The 17,787-nt window shown below is 40.8% G+C and overlaps 1 protein-coding gene across 3 annotated transcripts in view; it reads right to left on the reverse strand.

The window, feature by feature from the left end:
- The window catches only part of cdh8 (cadherin 8), a 157,401-nt gene that overhangs the window by 13,116 nt on the left and 126,498 nt on the right, over nt 1–17,787 (reverse strand). For all 3 annotated transcript variants that reach the window (XM_054770545.1, XM_054770546.1, XM_054770544.1), the window contains exons 7-8: nt 14,409–14,653; nt 2,466–2,602 (exon numbers count right to left, since the gene is read on the reverse strand). In XM_054770545.1, the coding sequence (XP_054626520.1) occupies nt 2,466–2,602; nt 14,409–14,653 (382 nt within the window). The remainder of the gene's footprint in view (nt 1–2,465; nt 2,603–14,408; nt 14,654–17,787) is intronic.

Genomic DNA, 17,787 nt, shown 5'->3' on the forward strand with positions numbered 1-17,787 from the left:
GCTGAGTTTTGATTGAATTAAAACAGCTCAGTAGTCAATTTGCGTTGGAACATTAACACGTAGCAAATAAACACTGTTTTTTTTTTTTTTTTTTAAAGACACGCCTTACAGATTAAAGAACATCTGTGGAGCCCCCCCTAAAAAAAAAAACTCACTGACTAGGTGGAAAATCTTGCCGGCAGAGCTACAAACAGCTTTAGCCGGCGTATAAGACTTTATTTGCATAGAGATTGTTTCAGGGGGGCTGTACGTCGCGATAAAGCTTCATGTAGCCCTTAAAGCGACTGGAAGAGGAATTTACACCACTTGGAACTTGTCCCCCCGCCCTCTCTCCTCGGTGTCTGTCGCCGCCCCTCTGTGCTTAATCAAAGGAAGCGCACATTAATTGTGAGGCTAATGAAAGGCTTGGTTTTTGGGGGGTTAGTCTCAAGCCCGAGTGACTGCGGCTGCAGATAGCGACACCGTACCAACGCGACGCATCGCCGGGAGTTTGGAGGGGTTCGGCTTTAGCGTACTCACAGTCACGCCGCTATCCGTACTGTGCCGCTACAGTTTGTGCGCATTCGTGCCTCTGGCTTCTGTTCTACTCTGCTGCTGCCATTTCCATGATTGTGTGGATTATTTCCATTCTTACTTTGAGTTGTTCTGACAATTTAAAAAAAAAATGTAATTTATTTCCCTGACTGTGTGAATTATTTCTAGTTTTATTTTGAGTAATTCTGATCATTTGTCTTTATTTTTCAATTGTTTACTTATTTTCCCTGACTGTAGGAATTATTTCCAATCTTATTTGGAGTCAATCTGATCATTTCTGGTCTTTTTAAAAACATGTATGTATTTACTTACTTCTTACTTATTTCTTCTTACTGTGTACCTGTGGATTATTTCCAATCTTATTTCAAGTTGTTCTGAACATTTTTATTATTGATTTATTTAATTTCCATGACTGTATGGATTATTTGCAATATTATCTCGAGTTGTTCACATAATTTTACTTTTTATTTATGTAATTTATGTATTTTTTTCGTTTTATTTCCCTGATTGTGGGATTATTTCCAATCTTACTGTGAGTCGTTCTGTTGATTTTTTCATTCATTTATTTACTTATGTATTTTATTTTCATGACTGTGAGGTTTATGTCCAATCTTATTTCGAGTTATTCTGATAATTATTTTTTTCCACATGATTTGTTTGTAGATTTATCAATTTTATGTCCCTGACTGCTTGGATTATTTCCAGTCGGATATTGATTTGTTCCAATATATTATCATGATATCTTTCTTTCTTTTATTTCCCTGACTGTGTGGATTGCTTCCAATCTTACTGTGAGTCGTTCTGTTGATTTTTTCATTTAGTTATGTTTGTATTTTATTTCCATGACTGTGTGGATTATTTCCAATCTTATCTTCTACGAATCGCTCTGATAATTTATTATTTATTCATTTTATTTCCCTGACTAGTTGGATTATTTCCAGTCTCATAATGTATTTGCCATTATTTATTTTATTTACCTGACTGTGTGGATTATATCCAATTTTACTGTGAGTCATTCTGTTGATTTTTTCATTTATTTACTTATGTATTTTATTTCCATGACTGTGTGGATTATTTCCAATCTTATTACGAATCACTCTGATCCTTTTTTTCCCCATTATTTATTTTATTTCCTTGACTGGTTGGATTATTTCCAGTCTCATAATGTATTTTCCATTATTTATTTTATTTACCTGACAGTGTGGATTATTTACAATCTTATTTTGAGTCTGATCATTTCTCACGGGCCAAATGGTGGCTGTCCTTTATTACTTGTGAGAGGAGCGACTGCATGAATGAAATGACGTGTCTTCATTACAAGCACAAATGTAGCAGCGTGTGAGCGAGAGTACTGTGTGTTCAACCTTTGGAGTATTTCGAGCATTTGTGTTTATTTCCATGATGAAACGGTTGGTTATTATTAATAACCTACAAGGAGCAATCGCATTACACTCATTCTGTGACTCGGTGCATACTGTACGTGCGTGTGCATGGAATCCTGGACTACCTCTCCCAAACGTGCCAAAGGATGGCAAGTGTACCGTGGGCGTGAATCAGTGTGCTCACATGAGCCAAACCTGCCAGACTTTGGGTGTCGAATGGACCCAGGCACGGTACGATTAGCCGAGTGGGAGCACACCCTTAAATTTGGGCGTCTGTTCTTGGGTGAAGAGCAATAGAGGCATTCCCATCTCTATCCTGATGCCATCCAAAGGGCATCTGGCTAATCACAGTCTATTCCCTGAGTGCTGCTGTCGGGGGGAGTCACAAGTGTGTGTTGGAGGAGGGGGTGTTCCTTTGCGGCGTAATCCATCCATCAATGTCTCACTGTCAATTTCGCCTCTTCTGACCGCTTTCACCTTTCTCTCTAGCTGGTTTGTATTGGTGGTTAAGCCTCTGTTTCATGTTTCACGTTGTGCAGTTGGACTTACGGACTTCCGTGGCGGTGACCGTGATGTTGTGCCACATGTCCGTCTCCCGGTCCAACGGCTTGGCCAGCGTGATCTTCCCGTCGTCCACGTTGATGTTGAACTGCCTCTCCAGGTCCGTGTGCCGGTCGATGAAGTACCTGCCGTGACAAGACAAGATTCAAAAATGGTGGAATTTGAGGCAAAAGGTGGTGGTGGTGGGGTGGGTGGGGTGGGGTCAGCGTGAAATTGTCATCCTTCGAGAGAAAAACGATCCCCAGATGAATGCGCATTCAGGCGGTGGAAAATCAATAATTATCGCCTGAGGAATAATTACAGACTTCTCATGAGCAGCAGGGGGCATTAAAGATTAATAAGGTCCAAGAGAGACAACGCAACCCCCCACCCGCAACCCTCCCGCAGTGCAAGCCGCCCCCCCCCAATGGCGGCGGTGCCTCGGCCCTGTTTAAAAGACCATTAGTGCATGTTGTGTCAGGAAAAGAGATGTGCTGTTGTTAACCCCGTTTGGGATCTGTCAACACTCGATGGCCCCCAAAGGACTTGTTTAACAAGTGAGGACAGCTTTGTGACACACACACACACACACACACACACACACACACACACACATTGCAGTGGGCGGGGCAAATGGAGGCAATGGAATGACACTGAATTTGTTTCGTAGAGCAGTTAACCTCTTGACCCAGAACAGGGCGCTCACTGAAATACTGTCATGAAATTCTTGATGACCTCGACTTTTATGAGAAATGATGCATTTATTGAAGTATGAATTACAATGGTTTTATTTCTTAATGCTGTAATATTCCTAAACATCGGAATGACATTTTAATAATAGTAGTAAAATATTTAATTTTGACCAGAGAAAAATGATCATCATACATTTTACAGGTGTTTTCTATATCCACACATAAGTTATTAATTTATTTATGCAATTGTATTTATAATAAATAAAATATACCTTTATGATATTAATATTTTACAATATTTTCTTTTAACTCCAGAAAATTACTGCATTACATCACTGATGTTTTTTTTTTTGTTTAATATCATTTAAACAACAATAACAATGTTGTTTTAATTTAACCCCAGAATGGTATATATAAATACATACATACCTATACACATATACATATACATATATATATATATATATATATATATATATATATACATATACATATATACATATATACATACATATATATATATATATATATATATATATATATATATATATATATATATATATATACATATATACATATATACATATATATATATACACATACATATATATATATATATACATATATATATATATATATATATATATACATATATATATATATATATATACATATATATATATATATATATATATACATATATATATATATATATATATATATATACATATATATATATATATATATATATATACATATATATATATACATATATATATATATACATATACACATACATATATATATATACATATACATATACACATACATATATATATATATATACATATATATATATATATACATATACATATACACATACATATATATATATATATACATATATATATATACATACACACAGTATGTGTTTTTTGTAATATCATAATTTAGATTTTTTAAATATATTATATATTATATTATTATATTATATACATCATATATATATACACCACTATAATATTTATATGTGTGCGGAATATCTTTTTGATCATATATGATAATATTAATATTAATAATATTTTCGGATTGGCAGGTTGAAACCACATTTTTGAGGCGTGTTCAGTTCGAAGGAACCAAATATGGTGGTTGGACCCTTATAGGGATGATCTTTAGTATTCCGTAAAAGTATTGCGTAAACAGTGCGACACCCAGGCTTATAAAGTCTTCCAAACAGCTGAAAGACATCAAAGCCTGGAAAAGTCCAGCAGTCTGCTCTGAAAGTGTACCCGACGCATAAAATAGAATTTTTCTCACTCGTTGCTGTGAAATCGTCTCTTTGAATGCTGAGAAACGAGCGCGCCGCCAATTCTCAGGGACGAGCCCACACAGAATCGAATTAAAAAAAGACGGCGGGTCATCTTGGCTTTTGCACATTTCGCTCGTCGATACATTCCGTGTGACTGTTGCAAACATCACACTCATCTTAAACGGCAATCGCACCATTGTGTGCTAAATTTGCAGATTGTGTCTCCAGAAAATAACACTCCACACACCAAATGACACAAAAACAGTCTCATATCCAGGAGAAACATACAGTAGCTAGACATCAGTGACATGCGGTCAGGGGAGGCAAGTGAGGCTGTGCCTGCCTGAAGTGTCCTCCAAAAACAGCCAGTAGGTCAGGGCGTTGATTTTGAGTCCAATTTCAATTCCAACAGATCCAACTAGCATACATTTAATGATAGCAGTAGCCCCCCTTCACCTTCAAAGTGGATCTCTGTGTTGTTGCGTATTCAGCTAAAGGCCCCCCTTCCATCTAGTCCATCATTAGTCACTATCATCTCATCAGTCCATAAAATCTTTGAAAAGTGTAGGTCTTCCCTGAGAGCTACCTCCTCATTGGATTTTCCGAGATGGCTGAGTTTCTTAGACTATTTTGAAAGGTAAGTCCAGCCACTGGTCACTCCACCCAAAGCTGGTGACCATAAGTGAAGGTCAGAACAAAGACGTAAATGGACTTTCACTTGTACAGTGCTTTTCTACCTTCAAGGTACTCAAAGTGCTTTGACACTGTTACCACATTTACCTCCTGATGACGCAGCATCAGGAACAACTGCGGTTTCAGTATCGTGCCCAAGGATACTTTGACATGGTCATGGGAGGATGGCGGATCGAAGCGGCAACCTCCAGGTTGGGAGACGGCCATGCCCCCCCTTCAGATCAGCCGTTACTCTTCTAAGGGTTCAGTCACAATAGCCCAATCGTGTCGCGCTTGGGACCAGCACTCTGATCCGCGCTAAAGTACCGCACACTTTCACTCTAAGAGGTAATCCAGGACACGGCCTGATTCCATGCAGCGTAGCCGAGTCGTAAAATGCTTCTCATAATTCTTCATAACTGACACATATCATAATAGAAAAAAACGCAAACACTCTAAATAATTCAGAAGTCAAAACCTGCAACTGTACTCTCTCTCACCCATGGTTTTCCTCTTACAAGTAATTAATGACAGCCGCCACTTTCTACGTCAGAAGGACTGCAAATAATCCACAAAGTCAGACAAATAGAGTAGAAGTGATGGCATGAGCACGACTGCTCAGCGTGATCGCAGGCCAGCGGGGGCCAAGAGCTTTTACACCCTAACTCTGAAGCCCAGTCAGTGTTTGTACAGCAGCACATTGCAGTTGTTGGAGACACACACACAGCCGTGACGTTTTCCTTTTTTTTTTTTTTTTTAATGAAATCCTCAGAAAGAGGTCCACCAGGACCTCGCTCGCATCACCACCCCTCCCCCCCCAACCCTTCACCTCCCCACCCGAAACCGCGCTCCTCCCCGATGCAAGAGCACTTCCAAGACAAGGCCGACAGCAGCAAACCACCTGGGAGCGGCATCTCTCCTGCAGACTGAGTGGATGGCAGTCAGGCTGCTGACAGCCTCACGCCCGAGCGACGAGACGGAGCCAGAAATGTTCTGCCAGCTGTCACTCAAACTGACAGACGGCTGTGAGAAAGAATTAAAAGCAACTATAAAAATGTCTTTTAAAAAACTAAAAAAAAAAATCATGCCCAGCTCTGTATGCTGTTTTCCCAGAGAACTTTGGTGGAAAAAACGTCATTTAAAACATCACATCTGTACGTCCGCACAACACTAAAACCTTTTAGCATATCAACATGCCGAGTAAAATTATGGAACGACTCCAGTCATTGTTTTTAGATGCGCTGGTTTAAGAAACAAATGGTGTTTACGAGGTACACGTGTTTACAATGTCAATGAGTCTTCAACCATTACACTGAAACCCCTTTAAGTCCACGCCCCTTAGACGGCCTGACATCAGTCGACATAAGCAGTTGTCCACATGACCGAAACTGAAACTAGCCAATGCTTGCACATTCATTTGGGACTTTCACCAAATAAGTCAGGAGAATGCGTGACAATAAAGAATTTGGATTGTTGACGTAGTTTGTGAATATTTTTTATTTAGTTTTTTGCATTTTCATTTGATATTTTGGTAATGGTAATGGTTTGATTTATTTTGAACATGCATACATGTTACATTGGAATACATGACATATTACAGTTCACAATTCCACATACCCGAAAAGGAGTAAGAAGCAGCAAGACTTATTTAATCCTACGCCCCATCTGTTTCACATTAATTGCTGATACATTTGTCCACTTCCTGTATTCAACATACGCCCTTTACCAACTCTAAATAACACAAGAGAATGATAACTACTCAACTTTCTTCTTGTAAATATTCTTCTCATAACGGTGATTTATTCCCATAATAACTGCTCTCCATCATGGGCAACGCCACCCACCCACTACTTCGGACAATAGAGGGGCAGCGGAGCTCATTCTCCAACAGACTCTTCCAGTTCCGTTCCCACAGTACACACTACAGGACTTCATTCAATCCACACGCCATCCAGCTCTACAATACCTCACCTATCTGTAAAAGATAATTCACCACATTATTGCACTGTACTGTCTGCCCTCCCTTGTTTAAAGTGTACATTTACTTCTTTACCTATCTTATATTCTATTTATTTATCTTATTCTTTTTATTTGATAATATATGATTCACATTGCATTGCATTTTATTAAGAGTGTTTGTCTTTTTCTTCAGCAATTGAGCTACTGTAACCAAGCAATTTCCCTTATGGCTCAATAAAGTCTGTCTAAGACTAAGTCTATAATATTTTGACTTTATTCCCGTAACAACCTTTTCTACAACCTAATTTTGCAAAAATTACAACTCTATTCATTGTTTTTCATAATATTCCAACTTAAAAAAAACATCTTTCTTTAATATTTCAACTTTATGCAACTAAAATGAAGCTATTTTTCCATTATGGTATTATTCTCATAAAATTACAACTTTTTTCTTTTAATATTTTCGATTTTTGTAAAATTACCGCCGATTTGTCCATTTTTGCTTCTTTTTTTAGTTTTCTTGTTAAATTATCATTTTAGAATGTGCCGCAGACCAATAAAAAAACAGCCGCGGGCCACAAATGTTGCCCGGGCCGCTTTTTAGACACCGCTGATCTAAGCAGTGATGTTTTCCATCCATTTGAGACCTCCCATCGTGTTCGTCTTCACATGAAGTGACACATTTGGATCGAGCAGTACCCCATTTTTCTATCTGGCACCAGACTGGGCCAGAACCCAAAGAGAGGCTTTCAGTCTTGCCGCAACCAGAGCGAGAAAGCCACTCAGGGGACACGCACGCCCTCAGCTCGGCTTAATGCATCCAAACAACAAGGTTTCAGGTGCACTCCATGAAACGCTGGTGCGGCGCCGAGAGGCTCCGTGGTTTCTACCTGACTGATCACAAATAAGACGCAATGTGACATCTCGCCGGCTGCCTGACGTGATTTCAAGAGAAGAGCTGTGACTGCGCTTGATTCACAAATACGGAGGCTGTGACAAGCTTTGAAAATATTTTTGTTTGACTTTATCCTCTTTTTTTCCCCACCCACCCCTCCACTCTCTCCTGTTTTTTTTGGTTTTGAAAGGTGCAATATTTATTTCTTAGCGTAAGCTGACATGCTGCCTGTGGGACCCCCGCTGAGGTGGTGTTTGAAATGAAAAGTAATTACATGGCAATATCTGTTTTTGCAAGATGCTGATATTTAAAATGTGATACCTGCTCAACAGCGTCCAGCCTCCAGATAGGAGAGACTCCACAACACAAACATGTCACACTGCTGTTGTCAGCACAAATAAACAACACAATCATACACACATCTACTTGTACTTTAAGATGTTAAGATGAACAACTCCAACTTGCAGATGTACTCATCTTTGACTTCTAACACGTCATCAAAGTACTGGAAGCAACTCTTAGTGTGACGCCGTGCAGTTTAGACCACAATAATGTTCAAAATGCCAGGAATACAGCTCGTCAACCTAAGAGTGATTATCTTTAGGACACTGGAATAGTTGATATAGATCTTGTATTTGATCTTTTAGCGCAATCCAAACTTTTTCTTTCCACCAAAGGCCAAAAGGTGATGATATCAAGATGTTGATATTCTTCATTCTATAAAGCATCCAACGTAGACAAGCTAAGAAGTGTATAGCTCACAAAGCAGATTCGTATCAACATTTCACCTTTTGTCACAACATTCTGCCATTTTTTTCTCCATTTTTGCCATTATTGTTGTTAATTATTATTATTTTTTTTTTTTTTATGGCCCACAAATGGACCCCAAGGCCACACTTTGGAAATGCCTGCTTTAAAGAGTACATGAATAAATATAGGGGAACATTTTTATTAATTAAAAATAATTAATTTTGCGCATTTTCCCCCCTTTTCTTTTTATTTTAGTTTTTTTTTTTTTTAAGTTTTCTTGTTGAATAGATTTTTTTACAATGGGCCGTTTCCCAGGGCCACACTTTGGACACCCCTGATTTAGAGAGTTCATGAGTAAATATAAAGGAAAAATGTAACTATTTATTGATGAAGTTATTGAGTGTTAATTAAATTGTACATATTTATGTATTTATTTTATGTGTATTTTTATTATTTATGTTGTTTTCCCTCCTTTCTCCTTCCTTTATTACTATAAAAATTTCATCTTTACTTATTACTTTTTTCCCAATTTTTCCTTATTTTTTTAATTGTTTTTTTTTGTTTTTAATTTGTATTTATTTATTTATTTATTTATTTATTTATTTATTTATTTATTTATTTATTTATTTATTTATTTTTAAAATGGGCCACAATTTGGATACCCCTCCTTTAGAGATTACGTGAGTAAATGTAGGGGAAAAATTTAAATTGGTACATTTTAAAATAATTTATTAACTAAATTGTCAATCGTCAATTAAACTGTACATATCTACTTATTTATTAATTTGTATTTATTTATTATTCCTCTGTCGAAAAATGAGTAAATATAGGAGGAAAAGTTTCAAAAAAGAATAAATTATCCTTAATATTGACTTATTATTTTCTGTTTTTATTTATTTATTTACCTGCGTATTTTTTGTCATTCTTTTGTTCCCCTTTTCCTTCATTCTGTTCTCTGCCTAGAAATTTAGAAAATGGCCACCTAAACACAGGAAAGGAAAGATAAAACGTAAACATACTGTAGGAATTAATGTTGAACATGTTGAACACACGGCGGTGAGAATGAATCATCTGTACGGATATGCTGCGAGCGCCGTCATGTGATGTTCCATCATATAACTTTGTTAAGCAAGTCCGAAACAAATGAAGCATGTCCATAACAAGAACAAAAATATATATAGAGGAAAGTGTGCAGCCTGAAGGCCACAATATAACGTTTATTTTGTCTGTTGTAGTCGCATTGGCAACTGCTTCCCTCTACTGTCAGCACCGATAACGAGACATAACATAATAATACATCTTTGTGGCTCCTCTCCACATTAACTGGAACACTGAGTGCTTATGATAGTCAGCGACGTTAAAGAGGCAGCAGGCTTTTGTGAAAGAAAGGAAGAAAGAAAGAGGATCCCTCTTCAGGTTGCACAATGGGGACATTCACAAAGCATCAGCAGCTATTGGGATTCAATAAGACTTAGCGGGAGTCAAACATGCAATCGTGCACCATCCTCCCCCCCGTCGTCCGGGCGGGATGCACTGTATGTACAGTCAGCTTAAATGTCATCCACGCTGTCAGGGATTTTTATCGTGTTTCGTGAAGGCCGCGCATCACAATGAGCCCGCCGAGACAATGGCGGGTTTCATCTGCAGCTTCACAAAGAGACCACCTGACACCTGCCGTACATCATCATCACCATCATCATCATCGTCGTCGTCGTCGCTACCGGATAAAAAGTCTTTTCCATGAGAGCTGGAATGTATGTCACAGTATAGGCTTTACTCAACACCCCATTTATCCATGCTAGTTTGGAGCAAAGTGCGACACAAATACACAAATACACTACACGGACTAATACAACTACACAAATACACAAATACACAACACGGACTAATACAACTACACAAATACACGCACTACACGGACTAATACAACTACACAAATACATGCACTACATGGACTAATACAACTACACAAATACACGCACTACACGGACTAATACAACTACACAAATACATGCACTACACGGACTAATACAACTACACAAATACACATACACTACACGGACTAATACAACTACACAAATACACATACACTACACGGACTAATACAACTACACAAATACACGCACTACACGGACTAATACTGATAGTTGGTTCACTTCCTGTGTTTCACATGTACCGCTTCTTTAATCAGTGAATTCATCAGCCAGGGTTTGGCTCCAGCCCTTAGTTAATATTCATTCTTCATCTTCAATTTTGGACAGCTTTAGTGGTTGTCACCCCCAACCCAAATGTTGCTGGTTCGATCCTCACTCCTCCTGTGACCATGTGGAAGTATCTTAGGGCAAGATACTGAACCCCCTGGTTGCTCCCGATGCTGCGTCATCATTACGTAAATGTGGTAACAGTGTCAAAGAGCTTCGAGTACCTTGAAGGTAGAAAAGTGCTACAGTAATCCCTTTGTCACTTTGTGCTTCACATTTTGCCGATGACTATAATTTTGACGATGGCCTATTATTGGTCACAAAATATTGATCATCAGTAATGTTATGAGGCATGACATTAAATTACATGACCTTTCACACTGCATGGAGACTGGTGACTGAGGCAGCAGAGCCCAGCCAACATGGACAAGCCATGGCCGAGGCGGACAAGCCATGACCAAGACAGACAAGCCGTGGCCAAGATAAACATGCTAGGCCGAGACGGACATGCCATGGCCGAGACGGACATGCCATGGCCGAGACGGACATGCCATGGCCGAGACGGACATGCCATGGCCGAGACGGACATGCCATGGCCGAGACGGACAAGCCATGACCAAGACAGACAAGCCGTGGCCAAGACGGACATGCCATGGCTGAGGTGGACAAGCCATGACCAAGACAGACAAGCCGTGGCCAAGACGGACATGTCATGGCCGAGACGGACATGCCATGGCCGAGACGGACATGCCGTGGCCGAGACGGACATGCCGTGGCCGAGACGGACATGCCGTGGCTGAGATGGACAAGCCATGGCTGAGACGTACAAGCCATGGCTGAGATGGACAAGCCATGGCTGAGACTGAGTGAAAAATAAGGTTCTCCTCTCATTTTGTGTGGAAGTGGTACGTTTTGGGCGTCTTTGTCCTTTTTCCCCATTTCATTTGAAACACTTTCTTAAGTTCAGAATAAGTAAATTGGCAAGGCGAACGAATGAGCTTGGTAGCTTGGTATGCTAGCAGCAGCCGCCTTTTGTCCCTGCAGTGATCCCGTAGCCTGTGCAATATGTAAAAGTGACTATAGGGTGTTATTTCATGTCTAGAGGGCTCTGATTATATTACAATCCATATTTAGAATGTCATAAATAGGTTTTCTATGCTCTAACTACAAAAAAATTCAATTTATAAATAAGGAATCCTACTTCATGGAAATTCACTTATCACAGTTGGGTCTGGAACCAATGAAACATGATTAACAAGGGATTATTGTATATATATATATATATATTTTTTTTTTTTTTTTTCAAGGGAGGGACGTTCTGCAACCTCGGAGGCTTCATTCCCAGCAATGTCATCACTGAATACAAAGAAGCCACCAGGAAAAGGGACAGCAAAAGTCCCACGGCGTTTTAAAGCCGGAGTCACGCGATGACAAACAATGGCGGCGGTTGGCGACGGTAAGGAGAAAACAAATGTATCCAAGAGGACAACGGAGCGCTGCAGCAAAGTGGAGACTGCAGATTGTGGGGGCGGTAGGGTGGCCGTCACCCAACCTGGGGATTGCTGGTTCGATTTCCCATCTCCCAAAGCATACTGAACCCCCAGCTGCTCCTGATGCTGCATCATCAGTAGATGAATGAGGTAACAGTGTCAAAGCGCTGTCTGAGTGAAAGCCCATTTACCATCCAATTCACTAAACGAGACCTGCATAAACACAACATTTATCCAAGGCGGCATACAAAACAGACCAGGCAGAAGCAAAGAATGTCATTATACGTGAAATATAATTCCCTTTTTATTAATTTATTTTTTTAAATCGGGGAGGGACATCCTGCAACCCCGAGGGGTGTGTGTGGGAGGGTGCTCCATTCCCAGCAATCTCATCACTAAACATGAGGACGCCACCAGGAAAAGGGACAGAGCAAGTCCAACTGCAATCTACTATGAAAGGCGGCCTGCTCTCTGCCCGCCACGCAATTACGCACAGCCTGTTGCGTGTTGTCTTGTTGAACGCGGTCAGCAAGTCGCCGGGGAATTAATGAAATGCAGAGACGGAGGAGGGAGAGAAATTGCCTGTGTAACCTGTCGCCAAGGTGCCCTTGTCGACGCTTGGAGGCACAGAGGAGGAGGAGGAAGTTGCTGCGCCTTCAACTCATAATCTACTTTTCTTTTTCTTCTTCTGTATTTGTGGAAATGAGAACAATCCTTAAGTGGTCGACCGGCGCCAAAAGGTACCTGCGGAGCTGTCTCTAAAGGTCACACGCTTGAAGGCGTTTAATTGCTTCAGTGTCATTTTTTTTCTTTTACTTAAACAAGTCATTATAGAGAATGAAAAGATTTGTCCACCTCTTCTTGAACTTCAAGCAAAGAGACGCCACAGAGTATCGGGACTGTAATTTGGTCGGCCGATGGAAAAGTAGGTGCAGTGCACACGCTTGAAAAATGTTTTTGATTGAGATGAAACAGGACGTCCCACAAGATTTACTCCACATTGTTCTGCTTTTTGTGACACAAAGAAGGTGCTGCAGTGGTGTATTGCGGGGATTTAGGCAGTTTAAAAGTACTTTTAGTCAGCCCTACTGGTAACACACCATTGTGTGTGTCTGTAGCTTTAATGATAAGTACAGTAGCTGTGTTTGTCCACACCTGTCTCCGACAGTGTTATACGCTTTTGCAACATGCAGTGGTGTGAAAAAGTGTTTTCCCCCCTTCCTGATTTATTTCGTTTGTCACACTTAAAATATTTCAGATCAAACAAATTTAAATATTGGTCAATGACAACACAACTGAACACAAAATGCATTTTTTAAATGAAACTTTGTATTATTAACGGAGAAAAAAAAAATCCAAACCTACATGGGCCGGTGTGAAAAAGCAATTTACCTCCTGTTAAAACAAAACTGAGATGAATTGAGATCAATCAATGTGGAAAAGGTTATAAAGCCATTTCTAAAGCTTTGGGACTCCAGTGAACCACAGTGAGAGCCATTGTTTACAAATGGCCAAAAAGTGGAACAGTAGTGAACCTTCCCAGGAGTGACCGGACAACCAAAATGACCCCAAGAGCGCAGCGACCACTCATCCGAGAGGTCACAAAAGACCCCACATCAACATCCAACAAACTGCAGGCCTCACTTGCCTCAGCATGACTCTAACATAAGAAAAACACTGGGCAAAAATGGCCTGCATGGCAGAGTTCCAAGACCAAAAAATCCTACTAAAACAAAACCATCTTGGCCAAGTTTCGCCATCAAATGTATTTTAAGATGTGTAGCGAAGCCTCTTTTAACAAAGTGGTGGGCCGATACGTGAATGAAGTGGGCTCACCTATTTAGGGGTGTGTCAAAGGTGGTGACAGGTTTTTCCATCATAACATCGTGACAAGACAACTTCAAAAGCAAGCGTTTGAGCGCCTCTTCTCTCAAAAGCGAAGCAAACAAGTGAGAGCGCTCACAAACAGCTTCATCGTCCTTACCTGACTTGGCTGCCGCTGGCGTCCGGGTCCCTGGCGCTGACCGTGCCGATGACCGTGTTGATGGGCGCGTTCTCGTTGACCTCCAGCATGTAAACCGGTTTGGTGAAGACCGGCGGCTCGTCGGCATCCTCCACGGTGATCTTGACGGTGGCCGTGTCCTTGAAGGGCCCGCCGCCGGGCTCCGAGTGCACGTTGGTGGCCTCCACTTTGAGCGTGTAGGTCCTCCTGCTTTCAAAGTCTAACACCTGCAGGTGGGGGGCAGGGACACAAAACAAGAAGCCAGCATCCATGAGTGCTAAGTGGAAATTTGGTAAAAATATTTAACAAGCAGTACGAAACCCAGCCAAAAACCAATTTACAAACTCTTTATGTGTTACTATCATTGAAAAAGTGGTACCCGGACACTCATTTTGGTGTTCATATTGTCATCGTGAGCTTAAAATTGTGAGAAGATGAACATTATTTACTTGACAGTTTGACACATTTGCATCTGTCAGGCTTTGAAGTCTTATTTTTAAGAAAATCACCCATTTTGGGCCTGAACAATTCATTCCGCAGATCTTTTTATTTACGCCCTCGCTGACAGCAGATTATTAGTGTCTGTATTCCGCCTTCCTGGCCTGCTAACATAAAATCAATAGAAGCAGGCGCTCTGTGGAGGCTGACAAGAAATATACAACCTCTCCAAAGGGAAGTCAAAACATTTTGTCCGGGCCGTGTCGGCATGTGACTGCTATTTTGGTTTCCTTTACAGATGGCAGGTCATTAATATTTAAAATCAAAACAGTCCCAGTTTACTCTCCCGGCATCTCCGAGGACACCTGCCGTGACCGTGTCGCTCTCACTCTCCGAGGATAAAGGTATCAAGTCACTTCCACGCTCCATAACTAGGATTTATAGGCAAATCAAAAGCCTGGAGCTGGTGGGATGTGGGCAGTCTTAGATGATGCAAAAACAAAATGATCAAACATACAGTGCCCATGTCTGTAGCGGACTTCATGAGGAAGGAGGATTTTCCGTCATGACATCATGCTAAGGCACAATTTGAAAAGTGAAAAGTGAAAAGCATGAGAGGGTCTCTTCTCTCAAAGGCAAAGTAAACAAGTAAGATAGGCGATAGCGTTTTCTCATGCTTGGTGCTCATAAACAGGTTGTAGGCACACATGGTGCTGTTAGAATAGCATTAAAAAGTCACCTTTTAAAGAAGCTGTGCTCACTTTACTGAAAATGCCAGTCAAAAGTCTGGAGACACTTTTTCATTCTCGTGAATGCGTCTCCAAGTGTCTGCAAACTACAGTAGTTACATTCACTTGCATCAGTTGCTACACCTGCACAAAAATACATCAACCTAAGCATTTTGGAAATAAGATGTGTAGCGAAGCCTGCTATTTTAACAAAGCTGTGGGCAAAGTGGGATCGTCTGGCTAGGAGCAGGCCAGAGGTGGCAGCATGTCCATGAGTGAGGGGGTTTTACCAACATGATGTCTTCAAAAGTGAGCATTTGAGCGTCTCTGAAAAGCGAAGCAAACAAGTGAGTGAGGTGGTACTACATGCAGTACCAATCAGAAATTTGGAGACCCTTTTCATTCATATATACTTGCCATGGTATTGTATGTGTTTGCCAGTCATATTCACTAGTCATATTTGGTGCACAGTAGAATGCTATGTATTAAGATGTGTAGCGAAGCCAGTTTTTTCCCCCCTACAATGATGACTTGAAAAGCCACGACAAGCAAGCATTTCAGCATCTCTTCTCTCAAAAGCAAAGCCAACAAGTGAGGGAGGTATTACATTTCTCACGTTTGGTGCTCATAACCAGGATCCAGGGACACGTATTACTGTTAGAAGATCATTAAAAAGCCATTTTTAACCTTTAAATAAGCTATACTCTCGTCCCTGAAAATGCCAGTCAAAAGTACGGAGACTTTTTTGTTCATTCAATAAAACTTTTGACTGGTATTGCATGCGTTTGCCAGTTACATTCACTTGCCATATTTGGTACTCCTGCACAAAAATAGTTCAATCCAATGGGCTTTTTAACATTAAGATGTGTAGCAAAGCCTATACATTTTTTTTACTAAGTGGTGGGCGTATCCACGTGGAGGGCAGTTGAGCATCTCTCCTCTCCAAAGTGACGCAAACAAGTCAGTGAGTAAAAGTTTGGAGACACTTTTCTATTCTATACAATGCACAAGTGTCTCCAAACTTTTGATTGGTAAGATATGTACTTGCCAGTTACATTCACTTGGTACACGTACACAAAAATAGTTCAATCCAATCCAAAAGTATTCAAAAATATTTTAAGATGTGTAGAAAAGCCTGCTGTTTTTAGATTTTTTTGTACGTATGGTGCTCATAAAAAGCCACAAATGTGAATCCAGCACCACACATTTTGTCCAGGCCGTGCCTATCATGCAGCTATTTTTATTCATTTTTCAAACAACAACAAAAAACACAACACAATTTGACTCTGCCACAACTGCGCCATGACCATGTTTCACTCATGGTGGTCCCACTCTGGTAGAGTCAGGGTATCAAGGCACTTCCACGCTCCACACCAGGGATTTATAGGCCAATCAAAACTCTGGAGCTGGGGGGAGCGGGAGCAGTCAGTGAGAGGATGAGAGCTTCTGTCCCTCAGGTCAGATGGGGACGCGCAGGTCCAGCTGGTAGACCCTTTTTTTCTACCTTACTCCCCCCTTCCTGGCATCAGTGCACCAGTGGAAGCCCCTGAGGCGTCTCCATAAGCGTCACCCCTGCACGATCCCGCACAGCTATTTGGAACACTTTCATCATCCCTTCCTCCTCCTCAGCACCATCCTCCTCCTCTCACCATCATCATCATCAACCCTCCGCCCGTCCAATCCTTCCCCTTCCTTTCTCTCCCTCTGATCCCGCCATCTGTGCCGGGAGAGAGCGAGGAGCGTGACGAGACCCCCAGCCAACGGATAACACTTCCATTCAAAGGTTAGCGGTGAGAGAGGGAAAAAAAGGAGGCTGTGTGAGGCTGAGGGTGGTCAGAGTGATGATGTGGAACTGCAAGAGAGGTGCACGGAACTAAAGACACCTTTGAAGCCTTTTTTACCCGGCCCGATATTGCCTCAACCTTGCAGATCTGCTGCTCAAATTAGTTTCAAAAGCACTACTCTCAGTTGAATAATCACAGCAGAGTGCAATAGATGACATATTAGCTACATAAAAGACGCAATATATCACATATAACAATGTAATATTAAGGATTGGGACAGGGCACAGCACGAGCATAGCTATGTGTGGTAAAGTGCTAACATTACCCAGCTACTTCCTGCTAGGTGAGCCTATGATGAAACTTGACAGCTCCCACGTCTGTAGCTGACTTGACGGACAGCTGCCGGAGTTT

Source organism: Dunckerocampus dactyliophorus, chromosome 3 (assembly GCF_027744805.1).
Source record: "Dunckerocampus dactyliophorus isolate RoL2022-P2 chromosome 3, RoL_Ddac_1.1, whole genome shotgun sequence".
Classification (NCBI taxonomy): Eukaryota; Metazoa; Chordata; class Actinopteri; order Syngnathiformes; family Syngnathidae; genus Dunckerocampus; species Dunckerocampus dactyliophorus.